Consider the following 23,300-nt stretch of genomic DNA (forward strand, 5'->3'; position numbering starts at 1 on the left):
TGAGGACTATACTGTATATTTCTGGATGGTAAGGAAATACTCTGTTTAATTTAGCGTTTCATTATTAAACTATTTAAATCATTAATTTTCAGCTAACTGGCTTTGACTAGATTCCCAAGATTTTAAGTATGGCTTCTTCATTGTAAAGAAATTTTCTTACTGGGTTATGAATTTCCACCTAGGTCTAATTAATAATATTATTTCCAAGACTTCGGGTTTCCTTCCCTACCACATTTACTACGTGGTGATCAGTGAGTCACATGCTGCCATCTTTCTTTAGAAGTCCGTCCCGGCATCCTGACTGCTGTATCCCCCTGTGATGCCCCAGTGATTAAGTCTGGTTGTCCTCCTCTACTCTGACCTCTTTTCCCTTTCTTCGGGCTGCCTCTGCCTGCTTTTAAACACTCCAGGATTTCTCCAGGGCTCTGTCCACCGCCAGCTCTCTCCCCACCTGCTCCTTTCATGGAACGAATTCCTGCCACCAATGCCACTACCTCTGGGACCCTGTTGGTGATTTTCAGATTGTTGCCAGCTTGAATCGTCTCATCTGAGCTCCAAAACCATAGTTCTGCCGATTCTGGACATGTTCACCTGTTGCCCGGTTGCTGCCTCAAAACAAGCTGCGTCTAACGAATGCATGTTAATCCGTTCTGCCCTTTCCCGGAGCCCTGATTCAGTCTTAATTCCTCATCATATTCTCACCTGTTGTATGTATCTATCTAACGGGCGCCCTTTCTCAGTCTCTTCTTCCACAGATCAAGCCTTCTCACTTAGCTGCCTTCCCTGGCCCCATGTCAACCGCTGAGCTATACCCCCAGGCCTAATTTATTGTAATTCATGTGGCTTTTTTAATTGAACATTAAGATTAGGACTTGAATCTTGAGTTGGAGGATATCCTGTGTCCCAAGAAATGGGAATCTGAGACATTTGTGGCTCTAGTGGGAAAAATTCCTACCATTGCCCCTTTGAGACAGCATCTTGCTAAGTCGCCAATTGCCCAAACTGGGCTTGAACTTGCTATCCTTCTGCCTCAGCTTCCCAGAGTGCTAGGATTACAGGCGTGCTCCATCACACCCGGCCCCAGAGGTTTTCATATGAACCTAATATCTCTGGGAGTCTGCGTAAGAAACCATGAACTGCGCTTGCATTGGAGAACTGGTTGTCTGAATCCGGGATGTATTGGTCCATGTCTGTAAGGAGCCAGGCATCCAGCAGGAGGTGAGCACCTGGAGAGGGAGCGAGGCTTCACCCATGTTTACAGCGGTTACTGCCCAGCACCGGCACCTGTCAGAGTGGGCATGAGAGCCTCATAGGCGTGCACATGGTACTGCGAACAGCTGTGCATGCGAGAGATCTTGGCCACATGCTCCTTGCAGTCATCCAGAAGCTACCTGCCACCGTGAGAAAGTTGTCTTCCACAAAGTCACTCTGGTGCCCAAAAGAGTGGGAGCTGCTGGTCTAATGGGCAGAAGAAGGGGAGCACACATTTTTTCACATTTTGTGTGGACTTTTGAACCAGTAACCTCTAAATTTTTTTAAACATTAATCATAAAACTATGAGATATCCTAATGTCCAGTATTGAACATTTGTTTCTAGTTTTAATCTTACAAGTATTTCTGTGTAATGAGCAATAGCCTGCGTGTATCTCTGAACATATTTCACATTATCTCTGCAGGATCATTCACGAAGAGTGAAGTTAGTAGGTAAGATTATGAACATTGGCAGGGCATGATGACGCACACCTATAATCCCAGTACTCAGGAGGCTGAGGCAGGAAGATCACCATGAGTTGACGCCAATCTGGGGTACATAGTGAGTTCAAAGCCAGGCTGAACTACATAACTAATCCCTGTCTCAACCCCCCTCAAAAAAAAACTGTTAAGAACATTGTTACCCATCATTATTCTGATTTCCCCACAGGACACACCTGTTCATGTGCCCACTTGGAGATTATACCTACCCCTTTGCCTTCTCAGAATACTGTTAATGGGTTGAGAATATTACCTTGTTTAAGTTTATTTGTATTTCTTTGATTGTGGCTGAAGCCAAACATCCATATATCTATGTCTGTCTGTCTAAATTTAGTCATTCTTTGTGCTGTCTTATGAATTACTGTTTCATGCCTTTTATTTATTGTGGTCTTAATGTCTTTCTATTTGATTTATATGGTCTATTTATGTGCTAAGCATATTAATCTTTTGTCACAGTTGTTTCTAAGTGGGTTAGGTCTTTAAGAGCTAAAGGGACTTAAGAAATGCACTGAAAGGAAGACGCTCCATTTGTGACAAGAGAACTAGCAGACCTCACAGACGGAACTGAGGGGCTGCAGGCCTCCCAGGGATGGTGGGGGGCTGGTTCTCCATGCGGTGGGAGAGTGACTGGGCATCCTGTATTCCAGCCACACCTTGCGTGTACCCTAGCTCAAGTCAAGGGAACACCGTAGGCAATTGAAATGTGCAATGAGAGCTGTCTACAGCTCCACAAAATGCCCAAACTTTCATCCCCAAAGTGGATTTTCTCATGGTAATTTCACCTCCTCAATGCACGACGCTTCATTGGTCCCTGTCTTTTTTAAACAATTCAGCTCAATTATTTCACATACTCACGGTGCTTGTACCAATAGCTCTTTCCCTTGTAGGCTGTGAGCCATTCTTCTTAAGACGCACTTGGCACTTAAACTATTTGTAGAAACACTTGAAGCAGGGTTGAGAAATAAGATGACCTTTTTAAGGTTTGCAATGCCATGGGCAGTTTTTGTTATGCCTCTTCAAATGAGTAACGGCTAGACTTAGAGGAGTGCTTACCAAAGACTGGATAGTTTATCGACCTCTGAGGAAGCAGTGGCTTGGGCTTGGAAATCACAGACCCAAGTCCCTTGGGTTAGGAATCTCTCTCTGCCACTATGATACAGGAGGTGGCCTGAATTTTTGTAATCTGAGTCAGAGTATCTGGGGATTAGTTGTGATAATATATATCAGATACCTAGTAGAGTACCCTGTACGTGGTATCTGCAACAGAAAGTACTGATATCATTTCATTATCCTGTTGGGCTCTCAAAATATTATTTCAGACGACTATGAAAGCAGCCTTTGGTTGGCTGGCTGGTTGGTTTTTGCAGTCTTCCTGCCTCAGCCTCCCAAGACCGGGGATTACAGGCCTGTGCCTGATTGAAAGCAGCCCTTTTCTTTGAGAGTGTGAAACTAAAAATCCAAGGATATACTTAGGTAGGTTCCATTCATATTATCTACTTAGAGTTCTTTATTTTTCCTTCTGTGGGATAAAAGTTGGTTTTTTTTCCTGACTTTGGAGTCCCAAGATTCTATAAGTAAGTATCTTGGCAGTGTCCTCTGGTTGTTGAATCTCAGTGAGTCTCTTAATTTTTATAATCACTTCTGAGATATTTTCTTCCATTATAACTTGAATTAACTGTCCAATTCTGTTTGTTCCCACTTATTATTCAAAAGTTATATACCTCAACCTTCCTATGAAGGTCAATTTTTTTCATGAGTATTTCTCACCCACTGATTTTATTTTTTGTGTTTTAGATTGGAATTTTGAGTTCGTTTCTATTTTGCTTTCCATAATTCAGTGCTAATTTTTACTATTTCAGCTGTACACATCATCTCTAGCATTGCCATTTTCTGTGCCTTATTTCTTTACTTAAAAGTGGGTAAATATGATTGATTTCTGTCAATAGTTTTGTGTACTGTAAAAGTCAACTTCTTGAAGAATAATTTGCATACAATAAAGTGCATCTGGTTGAAGTGCCCTGTCCACTGTTCTGATACACGGCCTGCAGAAGCACTGCCCCCATCGCAGGAAGAACCACCCCATTACCAAAAAAGCTGCCTGGCCCTTTTGTGTTCTCTTTGAATGGCTCCAGTTTCCTGCTTCATCTGTCCTTGTCAGCTCTCACCACTGCCCTCCAGGCCCACACCCTTGTTCCTCAGCATCTGATGGGCTGCTGATGCAATAGGCACCTGTGTGTTTCTTGGATTAACTCTTAATGGTGGGTTCTGTAATCATGGTCTTTCATAACTGATTCTAAACTGTGCTCCCACCCTTTTTTCATTATGTTTCTTTTGCAATTTTTTGTTTGCTATATTTTCCTTTTTCATTCTTTCATTCTTGGTATTTTTGTCAAAGGTCTTTTTGATACTGTCCATGGTATTTTGAGTTTGTGTATTATTCAGTAAACACTTATTGGGCACCTTCTCTGTGCCAGGCACGTTAGATGCAGTGGAGAGCACAAAAGATTCGAGACCCTGCTATATGGGGTTACAATCTAGTGTGAACTCACTCTTAATATAAAAAAGAAGCTTTCACTGTTCTTCACATGTTACTTATCCAGAGTGCTTATATTATACACATGTGCACAAATGCGCATAATACCAAGACTTTTAGCATGGCATGTAAAAACCTGGAACCAGATCAAGGCTGAGGGCTTAGAAGTAGAAGGTGATTCAGAAAGGATTCCAAAGTTTTGAAGTAGTAAGATTTTTGTAATTGAATGTAGGAAGTTTTAGGGAAAAAAGGAAATTAGGGTGCATCTCTTAAATTGTCTGACCTGGGCTGTTGATGATATAAAAATCCTCCTACCTTTGGATGGAAATACTGGTGGTCACTGCCAAGAGGGAAGAGAGGTAGATGGCTTCACAGTGTGTTAACTGAAAGAATCTGCATATTTGTTCAAAGTCCAGAAAGCAATTAGTGATAAGATTTAGTAATAAGATTTAGACCTCAAAGGGGAGGCCCTGGCTACAGAAATAATGGCAGCCAGTGGCATATATGTAATAGTTGACATCTTGGCAGAGACTTTATTAAAAAGAAATTCACATACAGGTCCTCGAGGTCACAACATGTAAGGCAGCAGAATAGGGGGAGCCCGCAAAGGATATTAGGAAGGAATAAATAGTACATCAAGAGACCAAGAAGAGAAACAGGTGAAGGTGGACTCCTCTATCCAGCACATAGAGACACAGTAGTAAAAGATTGCAAATGATAGGCCAGGGGTGTGGTAGAGGATAGGCTGAGTGTACAGAAGGCCCTAGGCCCAATCTCCAACAGCAAAAAAAGAAGGGAAAAAAAAATTACAGATGACCCCCAGTAAAAGATTGCTCTTCACTTGTCTCATGAAAAGTGCAATTTTAGAAGCTCTTTTATCAAAACAAATCGTGCTGCTTTTTTAATTACCTAAATTTGATGGCCTGTGTTTACACTGAGTGCCTTTTGGGTATTAATACTTAAATCTTCACACTTGTGGATAGATCACAGTGTCACAGAGGCATGGAATATAAAGTAGTCAGATGGCATGGTGTTATGGTTGATACATTGTGTCAACTTGGGGAGTCTAGAGGTTTTGCTAAGTGACTCAGCAGGAAGCCAGGGTGCTTACTTTGTATACATCCTGAGCCTGTGAAAGAGGAACCATGGAGATTGTGTGAGAGCTGCATGCCTGTTAAGTGGGGGTAGCCTGTTTACAATGTAAGGGAGGAAAGAGGCTTGCACACACTGCCATTACCCCCTTTGCTCTTGTTCCTTCGCTATCATCTGCCTCGGAGCCAACCAAGTATGGACTGTAACCTCCACAAACTGTAAGCTAAATAAACCCTTCCTTCCTTAATTTTGGGCGTTGGGTACTTTGTCTCAGCAACCAAGACAATTTGATACCAGGAGTGGGGTCGTTGCTCTCACTGTATTGAACCATGTGGTTCAAGAGCCTTTGGAAATGGCTTGTGGGAAGAGGTTAGAAAAGTTCAGAGATGTTGCCTGAAAGAGTAGAGCTGGAACGCCTTCAGCTGTTCTTTTTGGGAGATTCTGGTCAGAGCTCAGAAGATCAGAAAGCTGATAGAAATCCTGCAGGTAACGACTGGGTTCGGGAGGTTTCTGTTAGGAAGAAGGACTTCATTGGTTGTTGGACTCCAGATAATGTGTGTTATGGCTTGGCAGAAAGTTTGTCTGCATTTTGCTTGTGTCCAGAGACTTTGTCTAAGGCAGATTAATGGTGGCAGTGGACTGATTAATCTGGCAAAAGAAATTTCAAGGCAGTCTAATGTTGGGAAAGTGGCATGGCTATTGTTGGGGGCTTTTAGCCAGATCTATGTTGAGAATCAAGAGCAAAGAGTGCATCAGGATGATTTAAAATGTTGTGAGTTTGGCCAGAAAGGAAGCTCCAATAAAGCTGTGGACTGCAAAGGTGGAGCTGAAGAGATCTCCATTGCTGAGAAGGAACAAGAAAATAAAAAAGATGGCCTGAGGGCATCACAAGAAGCAGCAAGTCTCCACCCTTTACAGCCTTAACCTTGAAACTGCAAAAGTGAAAGACCTTGTCTTGAGAAGGAAGCTGCAGAGCACCATGTTCCAGAATGGCAGCAGCATAGAGTTCGTTCCTCAGAATTGGATTCAGAGTACTCACCAATCCAGGCACTCGACCCCTGTGGCCAAGGGAGAGGAAAGCCTGGCTACTGCTCCAGGTGGCAGCAGAAGTTGGCATCATCCACATGGCCTTGGCTTTAGGTGCGTGGAGAATGCAAGAGTTCTGAGGTTAAAGAGGCTTCCACCCAGATTTCAGAAGGCCTGGGAGGCCAGGAAGTGTACCCCTGAGAGGGCAGTGTGTAAAGCTGTGAGTGTGAAGCAAAAGGTGCACTGGAGACCTCAGAAGTTTAGAAAAGCCAGGACTGTGGATCATCTGAGGAAAGCTGCAAGGAGGGAGCAAAGCGAGTCTTAGGAGAGAAGCCATGGAAGCTGTGACCACCAGAAGTACCATAGGGGTGGACTCATGCAAGCCCTTTGGAGCTCACAGTGTGCCACAAGCTGCTTCAGATGCTGGATGTGGAACTACAGGACATAACATTAGCCCTGCTGGATGTTGGACTTGCTTTGGTCCCAATGCTCTGTATTCCCATTTGTACCTTTTGGAACAGTAATGTTTATTTTCTGCCACTGAATGTTGGAAGTGTTTTTAACTTCTCATTTGTACAGGGGCTCACAGCTAAGAGTTTGCCTTACATGTTGGAGGAGACTTGGGACTTGGACTCTTCAGCAATGCTGAAACTGTTAGGATTTTGGCAACTCTTGCAGATGGACTAAATGCCTTTTGCATAAAGGGATGTGCATGAGTCTTTAGGGGGTGAAATGTTATGGTTCTGATGTAATAGAATGTCTTTGTACCTGGAAACTGATTTAAAGAAATGTGTCTGGTTGCCAAGTTAACAAGGGGTGGACTGTTATGGCTGATACATTGTGTCAACTTGGGGAGTCTAGAGGTTTGGCTAAGTGACTCAGCAGGAAGCCGGGATGCTTACTTTGTATACATCCTGAGCCTGTGGAAGAGGAGCACATGGAGATTGTGTGAGAGCCACATGCCCCTTAGGTGGGGATAGCCTATTTACAATATAAGGGAGCGAAAGAGGGTTGCACGCTTACACTGCCATTGCCCCCTTTGCTCTTGTTGCTTTGCTCTTGTTGCTTTGCTATCTTCTGCCTCGGAGCCAACCAAGTATGGACTGAAACTTCCACAAACTGTAAGCTAAACAAACCTTTGCTTCCTTAATTTTGGGCGTTGGGTATTTTGTCTCAGCAATGAGAGAAAAGTAACAAGGACACCTGGTCTCAAAGATGCATAAGGGTAACCCCAATGGCACATAACAGCAAGGTCTGGGATCACCTCTCTGCCCCAAAGAGTATGGAAATATGCTAGAATTCAGCAGCCTCCTCCTAATGACTGTAAAGGAAGCACTGTCCTTAAAGCACTTCCTGTAAAGGAGCAAGGCACATTTCAGTGAAGGAAGGCAGGAAGACCTGTTCCTCCAAGCTGTCGGAGATGAGTAAGAGTTGACCCTGAAGAGTAGAAAGGGTTGAACTACCTTATTACTGGGACATTTCCCTAGCGGCTGGAGAAAAACAAGAAGAGGCACAGATGAGTCGATGGGCTGCATACATGGAGACACCAGCATGTGGGATGCTGATGAAGAATGACAGAGAGAGAGGCCTTACATTAGCTGGTCAGGTCACACTACTGATGCAGAAGTGATGCTAGCAGCCAAGTGCTGGAAGCGGTGCTTACAGCCTGCATTTGGCCCACTGGGGCTCCTGGAGAAGAAGCAAGACCTCAGGCACTGCAGAACTTCCCCTCTGCCCACTGTGCTGCTGGACAATTGGAGTAGTGGGGTAACTGCAGAAACCAGTCTGGGCCTTGCAGGGGCAAAAGGACAGCCACTTCAAAGAACCTGTGGACACTGAGATCTGCTGGTAGACCAACGGGCAAAGGCTAGGGCAGACAAGGAAAGCCCAGTGGGAGTCTCGCGCTCAAAGACACAGTAAGAGCCAGACGTGGTGGCGTGCACCTATAATCCCAGCACTCGAGGCTGAGGCAGGAGGATCATTGTGAGTTCAAGGCCAGCCTGGGCTACAAAGCAAGCTCAAGGCCAGCCTGAACTACGTAGCAAGACCCTGTCTCAAAAAAGACCAAAAAAAAGAAGCACTGAAAACGGCAAGCTTCAGGAAGGAGAGCAGTGTTGGCATGAGCGACCTCATCTTCCTGCTTCTGAAAAGGCAGTCTGCTTCCTCTTGTGTGGCTCCATTGCCCTTTCTGTGTTTGTTTTTCATGATGGCCTTATTCCTTTTTTTTTTTTTTTTTTCTTTTTTACTGGGGATTTCAACCAGCTTTATGTATGCTAAAGTGAATGAGCCATGATGGATGACCGTGAACACATAGCTGAACTACACTGTGTGCATGAAATTTTGTTTGTACTTGTTTTTTGAGATAGGGTTTTGTCACATAGATTCAGAATCCTCCTGCCTCTGCCTCTTGAGTCCTGGGATTATGGGCGTAACACCACCTCTCCTAGTTCTGCATGTGTTTGAATCTTTATTGCAGAGAGCTTCTGATTTCTAAAAGGATCATCCTAACATAAGGCATTGTGTAGCAGCTGGCCACTTCTTATTGTTACAGCATCTGCATATTTTTCTTTGAAAGGTTCTTGCTCCGTAATAGTCAAGATGCTGGTAGCTAGAATGTGTTCAAGGGTAAGTGATTTTGTTTTGTAGCTTGCAGAAAGAAATGCAAATGATAAAAACCAGACCAAGGGCAGGACTGAAATAACTACTAGTTTGGCCCTCTCCCACAGAATGTAAGGCCTCACCCAGACTTGCATCTACCTTCACAAAAGTGTGATCATGTAAAGTAAATTCATGTAACTGAAGAATGTTCATGCAATGGCACCGCTGTGGTTCTGAGCCAGTGAAGTGAGCCAGTTTGCTTAGGGGAAAGAGCAGCACCCTGAACATTAGATGGTGCAGGAGGAGGAGCAAAATGGAGAGAAGCAGACAAAATGCAAGGGAGGAACCATTTCATCATTTGAGAAGAGTGTCCAGAATTTGAACCATGACTCTTGATTGCCTAGCTGTATTTAATGCCAAGATCTAGAACTGCATTTCCTCAGGTGAGGACTTGGAAGAATTGGGAGGCAAATAATATGCAGCAGAATCTTTTGTACTCTGGGCCTTGAGCTTATTCAGTATAAACTGTTGAGAGTCTTAAGCAATTTTTTAATTTTCTTAAACTTTGGAAGAAGTTAGGTTTTTTTTTTCCCATTCCATGCGATACTACTTTTCTTATAGTTATTCTGTCAATACTACTTTAGTTATAGTTAACTAGTCACTGGCTTCTAAAAAAAGAGTATGGTGATTACCACTGTTACACATCTTGTTTTTCCAAAGCTCATGCAACATATAGGGTGAAAACTTAAGACAGTGGGTAAGACATTTGGGCCGTACACATGCTTAGCAGGCATGAAGTCCTGCATTCAGTCACTACCCCCACCCCCAAAAAAGGGTTCACAGAGATAAATTTATGTTATAAAAATAATTTTGCATATGGTTCAAAATATTAGATTTAAGTTATTTTGTCACGTCTCTGTTTCCATGGCCATGAATGAAGGAGGAGTGTGTGGGTGTGAGGAAGAACAGCGATACTATGTTATGAATAAACATTTTGCGGTATGAGAAAGTGCTCCAGAAATTGCGGTTAGCTGACTTCTGTAGCCATCTAAAGTCTTGGTAGTTAGCAGGTGCCCATGAGTAAAATCTGCATCTGATAGATTCTGTTATAAAATTTTCCCATATCCCTTTACAACCAAATGAGGCCCACTTAAGTTGTCCAGTGGCTGCAAGTGCACAAGCTGCCGGCTTTCCAGTACTATACCATTTAGGATGCCACTCAGGGGCTCCTCTGCAAATTCTCCAGCTGGTTTTCTTAAAATCAGAATCTCAAGAGTGTCTTGCATCCTTGAATTCCTAAATTCTGCCTTTCCCCCTTTATGGTTCCTAATATTGCAAGATTGAGTTTTATTCTTTTAAATGCAGAAAAGACCTGCCCTTCACTTTTTTAATAGATTTCTTCTTGCTTTAGAAAAAATTTATGCTTCAGAACAAAATTCGCACTCTAGATTTCTCAAGACTGCGTGCCTCAAACAACACCCTCCCCCACCCCCCCTTGACATCCCCTTTTTCTCCTTTCTTTACCTCTTCTGTTTTGCTGCTGGTCGGTGTTACTGTTAATATTGCATGGGTTATTTAGCTGGTGTTTAAAGTTAAAAGCAGTGATCTGAGATCATTATAGAGTAGAGACCATTTGGTGTCTGACATTTCTAACTCTGGCTGCTTCTCCTTGGTCTCTTGCCTTTGAATACTGAGTAGGCAGGGCGGCCGGGCTGAAGGCCATGACTCTGAGTGTGGGAGCATGGCTGGGGAAGAGCGCTTCTTTCTTCTGCGTGGATAATTACCCGGACTGCTCCATCCGCTGTGCCCACTCTGGTATGCCCCCAAGATGTGGGACAAAGGTGAGGCCGCCACACAAAGACAGGAGAATAATTGCATTAAGGGATAGCAAAGAATAGTAAGAATAGCTTTTATTTATTGAGTGCATTAAGGGATAGCAAAGAACAGTAAGAATAGCCTTTATTTATTGAGTTTCTCTAACACCAGGCTTCGGGCCACAATCCAGACTCACATAAAAAGCCTCATCCTCCCAGCTGCACTGAGAAGTATCACACATTTGACAGATGAGGAAACATGGCTTTATGTTAAGAAGCTCGCCCTAGTTCGCACTTTGTCTCACTAGGAGCTGCGGCAAAGATAGGAGCCCGAGCCTGCATGCTTTGAAAGCCTTCACTTGAATGCTTGCCTGGACTGCAAGTGCCCTTTATTTGGCTGGAGTACATGTGCATGCACACATGCGCGTGTGAACGAGCGTCCACTAGTGTACAGATGGAGGCACTTTCAAGCTGAAGAAAGCACTTTGGCACAATCCTACACTTCCTTACAAAACCCAGAGCTTTACATTTTATGTTAAGGAAAGCGAAGTGAGAGCCAAAAGACGGGACAGAGCTTGGAAAGCTGTCACTATCTCGGTTCCTGCATTTGCAGTGCATCATTAAACCTCTAAATTCCTGGCTCATGTCTGTACAATAACAGTTCAATTACCCATGTTAATGGAGGGAGGCCAGACGTGAAGAACTCTAAGGAGCCAGTGGTCTAAGGAGTATTTCAGTAGCTGTTTGCAATTTGTATGTGACCCATTTGGGATAGATTTATTTCCCTAAATCTGTTTGCTTAGTCATCCAAGAATAGCAATGGATTGGCCTGTCCCCCTTGCGAAGATCAAAGTGGATTATCCTTTGGGGAATACTCTACAGTTAATTCTAGAGGAAAAGCTTTTAAATTCATTGAGAAGCATAGCCTCAGACATGCTGACACCTCTTTTCTTTTTTTCTCTGAATTCATGTAGAACCTATGCTGTCAGAAGGATAAGAGATGCCTTCAGAGAAAATAAAAACGTAAAGGATCCGGTAGAAATTCAAACCCTAGTGAATAAAGCCAAAAGAGACCTTGGGATAATCCGTCGACAGGTAAGACAATTTGGTGGTAACACTCTTTTTCATTAAGAGCCCTCAGCTCTGACATTTCCCCCTTGATTGGACATCATTGCTTTTGCTGTTTATGATTTATACCACGAAACACGTTGCCTTTTTCTAATACAAGTGTGGAAACATGAATTATATTATAGAATTCAAGGACAACATGGAGGACTGGGGATTTAGCTCAGCGACACAGCGCCTGCCTGGTGAGCTCAAGGTCATGAGTTCGATTCCCAATACCAGAAAAACAGAAACAAAAATAAAAAACAAACAAAGACAACATGGAGGAAGGTATCTCCTTCCCAGCATTTCCAGGGATTGAATCCTTCTGGGAAGTTGAGCTTTCATAGCTTGCTAAATGTTGCTGCTGTAAGTGTGGAAAACTTCAGTACAATAACATTTCAAAATCCACATCTTTGTACAGTGTCCTACACACGTATGTAGAAATACGTCATGGAATAAATATACTGTCCTTCTCCTAGTATTTTTCATTATAATACAAGATGAGTAGAATGGCTGATGAACCTCAGATGTGTTTCACATGCAAGATGTCTGCAGTGCAGATGGTATAAAGCACAGCTGCTTGGGTGCTGACCCTATAAAGGACCCTTACAAGGTGTTTTTGTTTTTGTTTTTTCATTCTATATAAGTGCCAGGGGTCACCTTGAACTGGGGGGGCTTTTGTCACTTAAAAGGTAGTGGAGCATTCAAGCCCTCCTGGTCTCCTGGGTGGTATGATACATCTGACTTCTGCAGGAGTCATTAGAATGTCAAAGGCTAAAGTAGCCCTCCATCAGTTAGTTTTCTCACCCTGTAAGAAAACTGCGCCTTTCACTGTTTTCCTCTGATTTAGCAACAGGCACAACAGGCACATTTCTACTTTCAATTCTTGTTTTCTTTTACCTGCAGTAGTTGTTTATAGAGGGGAAACCCCCTTACCATGACATAAGCTCTGCTACAGTGTGTCTTTGAAATCCTCGGGAGGATCCCTGCTTGGCTGGCCTTCCCTTAGACTCCGGTCTGTGCCTGACCCTTCTTCATGCTTGACTCTAAACAGAATTCAAACAAAAAGCACTGTTAAAAGCTGTAATACGTATTTAGTGTGAAGAATGTCTAGGTCTATTGCCAGCCTGACTGTTCCTGATGGAACAGTTCCTTCCACAATAACATTTCAAACTCTGTTAATCCTACTTAAGGTCTGCAGTTAGCTGGCAGGAGAGTAACAGTCACATGCAAACAGGTCTAGGAGATGACTGTTAGTGAAAGAGAACAGGGAAGTTGAGAGAAGGGGTGCTCTGCACATTTGCACGTACTTTGAGGAGGCAGATAAATGAGTTGCTCGCCCTTTGGAAAACTAGAGCAGGAGCATTTTCCAGTCACCAGCAGTTAGGATTTCATGAGATCTCCAGAACTTAGAAAACTGTATTGTATATAAACTCAGTTAGATTCAGTTCTGCAGCTCTTTCTCTGTGTAGAATTGGCAAGCATTTTCAAAACAGGCTGATTTTATCTTTCATATAAAAGCATTCAGAACATCAACCACTTAGAAAATAATCAGTGCCGTAATTGTCCAGGTCACTTCTTGGTTTGAAATGCTCAAACTGCTCTTTGAAAGGAAGGCCAGCCCTGAGGGCTCGCTCAGTGATAGAGCACTTGCCTGGGTTCTATGCCCAGCTCAACACATACACAAAAGACCCCGTCACTGTCCACAGTGAATCCATGCTGCAGACCAAGGCAAGCATCCCTGGAGCAGGTGGACAGTGAGCAGCGCGAGGGTGCCCTCCCCAGGATAGCTGGACAACTGCACCTTCCTGGTGGAGCTGCTGGCTGCCTCCTTCACTGGCCAGTGCTTCACAGGAACTGGTGGAATCGCGTGCGTGTCATCCCCTCCAGAGAGCCCAGTGAACACGCACAGTCTCCTTCCAATGGAGAGCTGCTTTGCCACTTGTACCTCAGCGACTTCCCTTTCACGTCAGGCCTTCCTCAAGCCAAGCACGGTGTGTATCACAGAGCGGGAGGTGCGGCAGGCTCCCCAAGCCCCTTGCTAAAGCTAGATTAAGTTAGCCTTGGAGCAGAGGCCTGGCATGAGTAGACTGTGTGCTTTTACACTGTCCTCTGCACCGGCTGCTGGTTTTGTTTTGCCCTCCCACCTGCCTTCCTGTGTCTGCCGTGCTGTATTCACACACTGCCTGAGGGGTCTTTAGCAACAGCATGAACAAGATCAGCTTGCTCCCTGCTTAGCTCCCTCCAGAGTGTCATCAGTGTCATCAAATCTGAAGTCTTTCTCAAGTCCTTGCAAGTGCACCCTGGCTCTGACCTCCCTCACACCGGCTCCATTGCCATTTAGCTGACCTGTTGCACCCACCAGCTCATTCACCTCTCAGACTGTGCGCCCTCTGCCTGCTGGAGGCTCTGTGTGGATTCTCCATGACCTTTTTACCTTCCTAAGTGGGAAGTAGACTTCCCCTTCACACAAGGGCTTCCTGAGCCCCTATCAGATGACACAGCTGCCCTCCCCAACCCGGCATCAGCACTTATCCGTACCCACTAGAACATCACTCTTTCCTGCCTTATTTTCTGCCCTCCCCCCACCCCCACCCCACACAAAGCCATACCGCTATTCAGACAGGTCATGGTCACCACTACCTAGTGGGCAAAAGCAGGCTTCTGGGGTCAGCCCGCCAGCTATAAGAGATTGAACCTCCGTGCCTAACAGAAAATGCACATGAGGATAGCAGGCTAGTAGTAGGAAGAACATGAGAAGCCCCTGAAATGGTGTTGGCACACAGTGACACACAAGTGCTTTCTGTTATTATTACACAGTATCTAGAACGGTCTTGCGTGGAGCTGTATGTCTGGTGTTTGCTGACTGAGTGAAGACCTTGTCCCAAGATTGTACAGCTCACTGAAGGGTTCTCTGCTGCCCAAATCTGGATGGCCACCAAGAACTTTTTCCTGAGGGAGTGAACTGTGAAAAGAATTTCCATCAGTCTCTTGAGCTGTGCTGACCTTCGTATCAAGCAGCTCTTCCCCTGGAGTGTTTGGACCCACGCCCCTCCCCCGGCGTATGCACCTGTGACAGCTGCAGGTTCCCATAGGCAGGAAGCCCTTGGCCACCGTCCCAGCTGCCAGATGTGCTCGTCTCCACCCTCAACACAGTTACCTGCGTCCTCACTTTCCAGTCTCTCTGCAGAGTGCAGTTTCTTCAGTTCCTTCAGGGGTCTCTGGTGCTGTGAGGCCACCGAAAGCCTGGTACGATCTTGCAGTTTTTAAAATAGTTTCTGAACAAAATGTTCTCATTTGCTTGGGTGGAGAAACTGTAAAGGAAAATGGATGCCTTAACCAAGTCCAAAGAGTAAACTCAGAAGGTCAAGGACCTGAGTTGTTGGAAACTAGAAGATAGCAGTACTCCTAAGTCATCCTGCCAATTTGTTCCCGAGGTGTCTAAAGACCTCCCTGCCTCAGCCTCTCCACAGAGATGCTTTATTCTTCCTCTGTGGCCTTCATGTGCAAGATTCTTAGTCTGCATTGACTACCCTGAGGGCTAGCATCGAGATGGCATCAGGATTTCCTGGTAGCCTTCACGGAGCTAAGGATTTATCTCATTTCTAGGAGTGGCAGGTTTTTTCTTTCATAGTGAGCAAGTCCACCTCCTTTTGTTCATTCTCCACGATCATGGCCAAATGTACAGTTCTTTTCTTGACATCCTTACACCAACTCTGTCCCTGAAAGTACAGTCTGGTCTGTCAGTCTCAAATCTCTTTCCAAGTGCTGTACATCCATCTTACCATATCCCAGAACTAGTGGAAACATTCTTCCACCTTCTCATTAACTGCCATCATTTCCATAAAGACAGTTCTGGAAAGACAAGCTGACCCTTCAGCTCTTAGGAGATCCTCCCCTCTGCTGCAGGCAGGTTCTGGACTGAGCTCCACTTCCCTGTCTGCTCTGCAGGTGGCATCAGAAAGGTTGTAGAAGACACTGTGTGGGGCCAGATGGAGCCAGATAGGGTGGGCCGGGCGGGGCTGTGTGTGGCACTGGACAGGTAGCTGTCTAACAGTCTGGAGAGTATTTCTGCCTCAGACCAGAGACGGGCTTCTTGGGTCTTTCACATCAGAACGATGAGCAAGAAAGTGAGATTTGCTTTTGGTTTTCTTTTTTTCTCTCCTCCACCTCCAAAAGAATTCTTTCTTATTCCTATTTATAAGGTACTAGTTGGATTCACTATCAGTTAATCACCCCCTGTAGTATAGCGTAGCAGATTGCTATGGCCCTTTGATGTTTTTCCCCCGGGGCTAGGGATGGAACCAAGGCCTTGGCATGCTAGGCCAGTGCTCCGCCGCTTAGCTGCATCTCCAGCCTGCACTTTGGGCTCTTAAACAACCACGGTGTACCTTGTTTTGCTCCTGCAAATGTCTTCCAAACACCTTCAGCCTCAGCAGCCCTTGGGAGCCTTCCCTCCCCGTGTAGTTCATAGAGATTTTGTGTTTGTCCAAGAAAAATACTTCCAAAGCATCCTGAAAAACAGCTGCAGTCTTCGTCCTATGTCTGACTTACTCGGTACGTCTGTGGGAAGGAAGACAGCAGAAGAGCCTTGGGATTGGGATTGGGGATGCGGCAGTGGTGTAGGCACCTGCCCGAGGTCTCTGTTCTGATGAGTCCCTTGAACACATGAATTAGGATCATTTCAGGAATATTCAGATAAATCCTGCAAGCATAGCACCTCTTGTCTTGGAACCTGGTGAAAATTAATACATCTGTGCAAAGCCTGGATGCGTTTGCAGTTGCATGGTCTGTGAAGGGTCGTTACAGTGGAATGATTGCTTCATTCTTCTACGTCCTTGTATTGCAGCAAACTCAGGGCACAGAAGTCATTTAGAGAACATGAAGAGTATGTCTCATAGGCCTTTCTCATCGTGTGGGGAACCAGGTGAATCCACAAGCTCTAGGAGAGGAGCTGCTATTTTGTATTAAGAACCTTCAGCTACTGCTTTAAGTATGTTAATGGATTTAACCCTAAATTTGCGTTCAGGTAATCTTTGCTTACTCTACCAAGGACAAGAAGCTACTAAGATATGCATTTGTAGAAGTAAAGATTAGACCCAACAACACAAAGTTTTCCTTTGACACAGTATTTGGATACAGATAATATATTATTGTGCAGGAAGAAAGTGCCTTGGATATATCATCATCTCAGTAACGTCAGGGTTCAGGAGTATAGATCTTGCCATGAGCTTTTTGTCAGTCACTCTTTTCTCCCTCAGTGACTCAGATTTATGAACCTGTAGTTGTAAGCAGTAAGAGCAGTAAGACCATGTAGTAGCTGGGCCTAGTGGTGCATACCTGCAATCCCAGCACTTAGGAGGCTGAGGCAAGAGGATCACAAGTTTAAGTCCCACTTGGGCTACTTAGACAGACCCTGTCTAAAAACAAAAAGTAATATTTTAAGAAAAGGACCAGGGTATGTAGCTCAGTGGTCGAGTGCCCATGAGTTCCATCCCCAGTACCACAAAAAAGAATTGACAGTACGTACAGATACTAAAGGTAAGAGGGAGCGCCAGGTACGAAGCACACACCCACAATCCCAGTACCTGGGAGACTGAGACAGGATTGGGAAATCAAGGCCATGCAGGGATACACATTAAGTTCAAGACCATCCTGGACTACATAGCGAGATCCTATTTTAAAATAAATAAATACATACATACATAGAGAGACCCTATTTTAAAATAAATAAATAAATAAGAGAAAAAAGTGGATATTGTTACATGTATCATGGCTTGTTAAAGTGACTGTAGACATGTGTAATGTGAAACTTTTTTTTTTTTAAGAGTAAAAGAACAATAACATAGTAATTGGGGGGCTTACCAAATTATAGACAAAGTGGTAGGAAATTATCAGTGATTGTTGTTTTACATATCGTTATCTACAAGATAGTTTCTGAGGAAAACAAACACAAATAATAGTGAGTTACAGACAAAAGTGGTAGGAGATTCTTAGGGGTTGTTGTACTATACTTTGGTATCTTCAAAATGGTTTCTAAAGAGAATAAATAGAGCTATACATGAGTGACCAATGGAATAATCATTGACTATTTTCAGTGGTTGTTGTAGGAAACACATAGTAGTAAACACACAACCATTTACAAAATAGCATAGAAACAATACAAACATTACAGAGTTATGGACAGATCAGTAGGAAAATATCAATGGCTGCTGTAATGCATGGTAGGATCTTCAAAGTGGTTGCTCAGGAAGACAGAGACACACAAGAAAGATCTAACAAGTAGTTCCAGCCTGAGGGTTGTGAAAAATAGCATATTACCTCCTCACCAGTGACTCCTTTCCCTGAGGTGTGATGGCTGGAAGGAAAGCCAGGATTGAAAAGAAGGACCGAGAGACTTGCACCTGTGTCTAGCAACAGGCTGTTTTCTTTTTCCTCTATAGTCGTGATTACCCGGGGCTAATCACGGAGTAACTGGTAGGAGGGGTCTGAGCTCTGGGGCCTCCACTTAAGAGGGCAGACCAATCTCCAGTGGTCACCTTTGCATTCAGGGCATAGCCCAGGAGGCTTCTTAGGGCAGTTCCTCTTGAGGTGGCCTGGCTTTTAACAGTGGTAGCAGATGAATGTAGTCATCAGTTTCTTCTTGGGGCCCTGAGAATCAGACTTGGGGTCTGTTTCTCTTAGTGCTGCAGCAAAAGGAGCTGCTTTTTCTTGGTCTCTTTGTTTTCTCTCCTTGGCCTCCTCCTTTTCACGGTACAGAATACTGAGGAGGCAATTCTTACTAACATCTCAAGTGAGCCATCTGGGGAGAAAGCCATTTTTTGTAGCTTTTTCTCTCTAGCCTCCCAGCACATTGGGACCCTGGAACAATGTGAAACATTTTTGGTGTTTCTTAACCTACACTTTATTTTTGTAGATTTCTAAAAGCAAAATAATTTGCCCAATTTACTGATATTTTGCATGGATTGTGAGAATGTCTGAAATGGTGTTTATTTTTACCTGCATACATTATTTTGTAGTCAGTGTTTAAATGACCAAGACAAGTATCCACGAGGAACTCCACATGTGCTGCTGTGAAAGAAGACACTAGTGAAAGTGCTTCCTTCTCTCCCACAGTCACTGCACGTCCATCCCCTCCAGTGCCCAGACCATGGCTGAGCCTGAATAATTGTGATGTCTTCTACACAGTTCTCCTCCTTTCAGAACAGCCTGTTAAAAAGTAGGTTTGTCCCCACTTCTGTAAGGAAAAGAAAATAATCCAACCAGTATCTGTCAACAGGCATATATTTAAATTAAGTATTGTTTAGATAGTTTAGGGCAGTGATAGTTGAACCTTTTAGAGCATTCAAGGACAACAAACAGCCTACTGCACTTGTGCCACACACTTATCACCACTGTTCTAGGAGAATTTCTAAAGTGTACTTGGCTGTCATTTTGATGGAATAAAGGGCAAGCAGTCTCTGCATTAGGGGCACTTAAAACATGTGAAAAGAATTATACAGTAATCACAAAAGCAGGTTAAATGGCTTTCAAGAGATGAGTAGATAAACAAAATATGGTCTGTATTTGCAATGAAGTATTACGCAGCCTTGAAAAGGAAGGAAATCTTGTTCTGTGGTAAACAGGAACAAACCTTGAGGGTATTATGCTCAATAAAATGAGCAAGACAAAGGGACAAATACCATGTGATTCCACTTACGTGATATATGTAAAGCTATCAGATACATAGAATCAGAAAATAAAATTCTGGCTACCCAGGGCTAGAGAGAAAGACCAGTTGTTCATTGGATATAGAATTTCAGTTTAGGAAAATGAAAAAGTTCTAGAGATCTGTTTCATAAAAATGTGAATATACTTAACACTATTGAATTATATACTTAAACATAGTTAAGGTGGCAAATTTGGGGGTTTTCCCCCATTAAAAAAATTTCCCTGATGAATTACAGCTGGTTGTTGATTCTTTTTAATTGAGAAGAATAAAAGTAAATACTTCATATACTACTAATAATACTTATGAAGGGTAGGAACCTTGAATCATTTGAAGTTTAAACTAGTGAATTTCAGTCTGTGAGCGTATGTCTTCTTATCCATAAAATCAAAGGATTATATTCTGATTTCTAAAGCTACTTCCAGTTCTAAAATCCCAGGACTCAACATTCCCATAAATATCTGTCCCCTTCTGTTTGCAGAAACTACCAAGACATTTTTTAGTAGATCACTCTAAGCCCAATTTTCCTTGCCCATAATTTACCAAACTTTAACTCTACAGAGTTAGGCTATGGAGGAGCCCAGCCACACGCAAGTATTTATATCATCATAAATCCCTAACACTTCCCTTAGTCTGATGCTTCTGCTACCATGAATTTGAATTATTTCATTCATTTTATTGGCACCTCTGTTGTTAACCTTCTTCTTTCCTGGTAGATGTTATCAGTATTAGAATAGTTCTCTGATAAAACCATTATCTTCCCAGAAAATGAAATTGCAGTTGAAGGACAATAATATGATAACATATAAGGAAGAGAATGATTCAGATGCTTCCCCAAACGGCAACTGAATTTCAGTGCAGTACTAGTTTCTTCTTGGTTGGACCTCTTTGTTCCCTGGCTGGCTTCTTAGCTACTTTAAACACAGTCTCACTAGATCAGTCAAAGGCAATTATATTTTACAAGTCCACACCCACAGTTTCTTTCCCTAGGTATTTATTGAGTGCCTCTCTGGCCATGAAATTATGAATTGATTTGACAAGCTCTTTGGAGGTAGAACTAGGATGGGATTATGAGATCCCTCAGAAAATTTTAGTTCTTTCTCATTGTTCAGTTCTAGATCACATGTTTCTCATTTAATAGAACAAAAGTAGAGTTTAAAAGTGCATCTCAACAGTTCTTTCTTCTGTGCCTGTATAGCTCAACTAAGATTGGATCAGAAGAACAATCTACATATTCATATAAAGCAGTCAGAAGTAGGGGAGATGTAAGTACTTTGCCTTGGGCTTCAGTAGAATTCCTCAGGAAAGCAACCTGAAATCATAGTGATCAGAATTGCCCTGCAAGTGAACCCTGTATCTTTTAATATATGGAGTTTTGCAGTATAAATGAAAAATTCACCACCACCCCCATCAAAGTTTAAGAAAGTGGAACAGTAAGAAGAGTTGTTTAGCTTAGAGCTGTACCTGTATATGGCACTCATTTTTTTCAATCTGTTCAATATGCAGCTGCTCTGTAGACCCCTTCAGACAAGAATGTATGCTCATTTTTTTCCCCTTTTTCTAGAAATTCCAGTAAATGCTCAAGCCTGGGGCAGTAGTGTTCCCACAGCTGGCATTACTGTAGGAGGGATGCTTCTCCTTTGGTCAGAGTTGCGCATTAAGTTTCCTTGTCAAAAGTTGACTTCCATAAGGCAAAATTGTCCGTCTCCTTTCTGGAAGGCTACTATCTTCATCTTTTGTATACAAAATTAGTTTTTTTAGTATATTCCAAAATGTAGAAGAGCCTGGAAAGAATGTTATTTTATACAAAAGGTTTGTAGGAGCTTCGCTGGGGAGTTTTCACCCGGGACCCAGCCATCTCCCACCTAGTCACCACAGCCATTCTCTCTGGAATGCCTTGAGGAGTCATGTGGCTTAGGCACCCCGGAAGCAGGAATTATTATTGACTGTGGATTAGAAAGCACATCGGTCCCATAGGTGAGAATCCTCACCAGCACTCCCGTCAGTGCGAACGGTTATTTGCCTCCTGACCTGGAGTGGGCTGCGCATGCACCTAGTTCACCACATCCACAGAGCCCATTCACTGCTGAGAAGAAAGTGGTGGCGGTGGGGATGGTGTGTGTCACCACTGCTTCCTTGTCCGTCTCTATGCACCGTACACTTGGAACCCACGGTCTCAGTTTCCCCTAACAGCAGCCTTGTGAGAAAGACCCTGTGACACTCATTGTTCAAGTGCGGAAGCTCAGATTTGGCACGTGTGAGTAACGCTCCAAGGACTCACAACTGGGAGCATGGCAGGTCCCCTCCATCCTCCCCTGGGAGCCGGCTCTCAGAAGAGGATTTGCAGTGTGGGAGGCAAGCGGGACATTGACGAGCTGTGTATTTCCTTTTTCTGAGCTTCACTGAGCACTCTTGCTAGAGGGTAGCAGCTTACCCTCGGTAGGCACATGAACAGTTTGATTTCTCCCGGCCAGGCTCCTTCCTCCTTTCTCGGAAAACCTCTCTGCCTCCAAAGAAGGAAAACACCGCACTCTGAAAATGTGAAAGTTCAGCCAGCTTATTTAAGTGTTTGCTCAGAATCTGCCACAGATCTGAAGGTTGCAGCTGTAGTTGCGCTTTCCTGACAAGCGCTGACTGAAGTGCCCTTCAGCGGACACCTTTTGGGGCCTCGCTGCATGGCTTGTCCTTTCAAGTAATCAGAGTTGACTGCAGCTGTGCTTATGCAGAAGATCTTCCCCCTAGATGACAAAGGAAGAGTCCCACATCTTCCAGGAAGGGCAACAAAAGGGGCTGCCTTTGCTCGTGTTAATTTGTGTTTCTGTACCACGTCCCCAGACTCACAACTGGGAGCATGGCAGGTCCCCTCCATCCTGGAGACCAGCAGCTGAATTTTCTCTTCAGATTGAATGGATTTTGCCTGAGTACATGTGAAGGATAGTTTGCTTGATGCTGTATGAGGGCTTTCTCCAAATTATGTATCGCTCAGTCTAGAAAACCGTTTTGATGTCCCTCACCCAGATGTAGTAAGTGTGGTAAGAGGAAAAAAGGAGGTTTTTCACAAGATACACCTCAATTTTAGCACTTACTCAGTAGCTGTCTGTCCTTGGTTATGATATTTAATCTCTCTGAAAACATTGTCAGCATTCAGCTTTTCTGGTAAAAGCGAAGGAATACCTTCCTCTTTTTTTGATTTTCAGCCCCTAGCTCCTGTACCACTGAGCCCCCAGCCCTACCAGTCTTCCATTAATGTTAGTTTTATATGATGTGTTTTTGAAATACTTGTGCCAAGCCGTGTGTCAGAAATTTCATATCTTCCCCAATTTGATATTTAAGACTAATGATTTCACAAGCTGGTCAGTTACAAATAAGAGTTCTAAAAATTCTCTTAAGTTGTACCATAATGATCTCACTTTTGTCAGGTAATACTAGTGTACAATTAAATCAGTACTGTAAGTATCTTCCTCTTCAAACATGTTCACTTCCTGCAGCTCAGAAGTACTCCCCCCCCCCCCCGGCACCTCAATGGAGTGAAAATAGTAGCACCCAAAGATCACAAGGATTCCCTTTCACAACCTGTCACAAAGTAAGCACTGGGAAGTCCATGACCCTCTGGGCTCCCCCAGTGAAAAGTAAGGGATTAGGCACCCTGATTTCTAAGATTCCTAATAAT

The 23,300-nt window shown here is 43.7% G+C and overlaps 1 protein-coding gene across 1 annotated transcript in view; it reads left to right on the forward strand.

Moving 5' to 3' along the window:
* Positions 1-23,300, forward strand: part of Lyrm4 (LYR motif containing 4) — a gene marked incomplete in the record, with an annotated part of 124,240 nt that overhangs the window by 25,016 nt on the left and 75,924 nt on the right. The window contains 1 exon segment of the mRNA XM_005398879.2: positions 11,790-11,910. Within this exon segment, the coding sequence (XP_005398936.1) occupies positions 11,790-11,910 (121 nt within the window).

This window comes from Chinchilla lanigera, unplaced genomic scaffold, assembly GCF_000276665.1.
Source record: "Chinchilla lanigera isolate Chin_1 unplaced genomic scaffold, ChiLan1.0 scaffold00064, whole genome shotgun sequence".
NCBI classification, from domain to species: domain Eukaryota; kingdom Metazoa; phylum Chordata; class Mammalia; order Rodentia; family Chinchillidae; genus Chinchilla; species Chinchilla lanigera.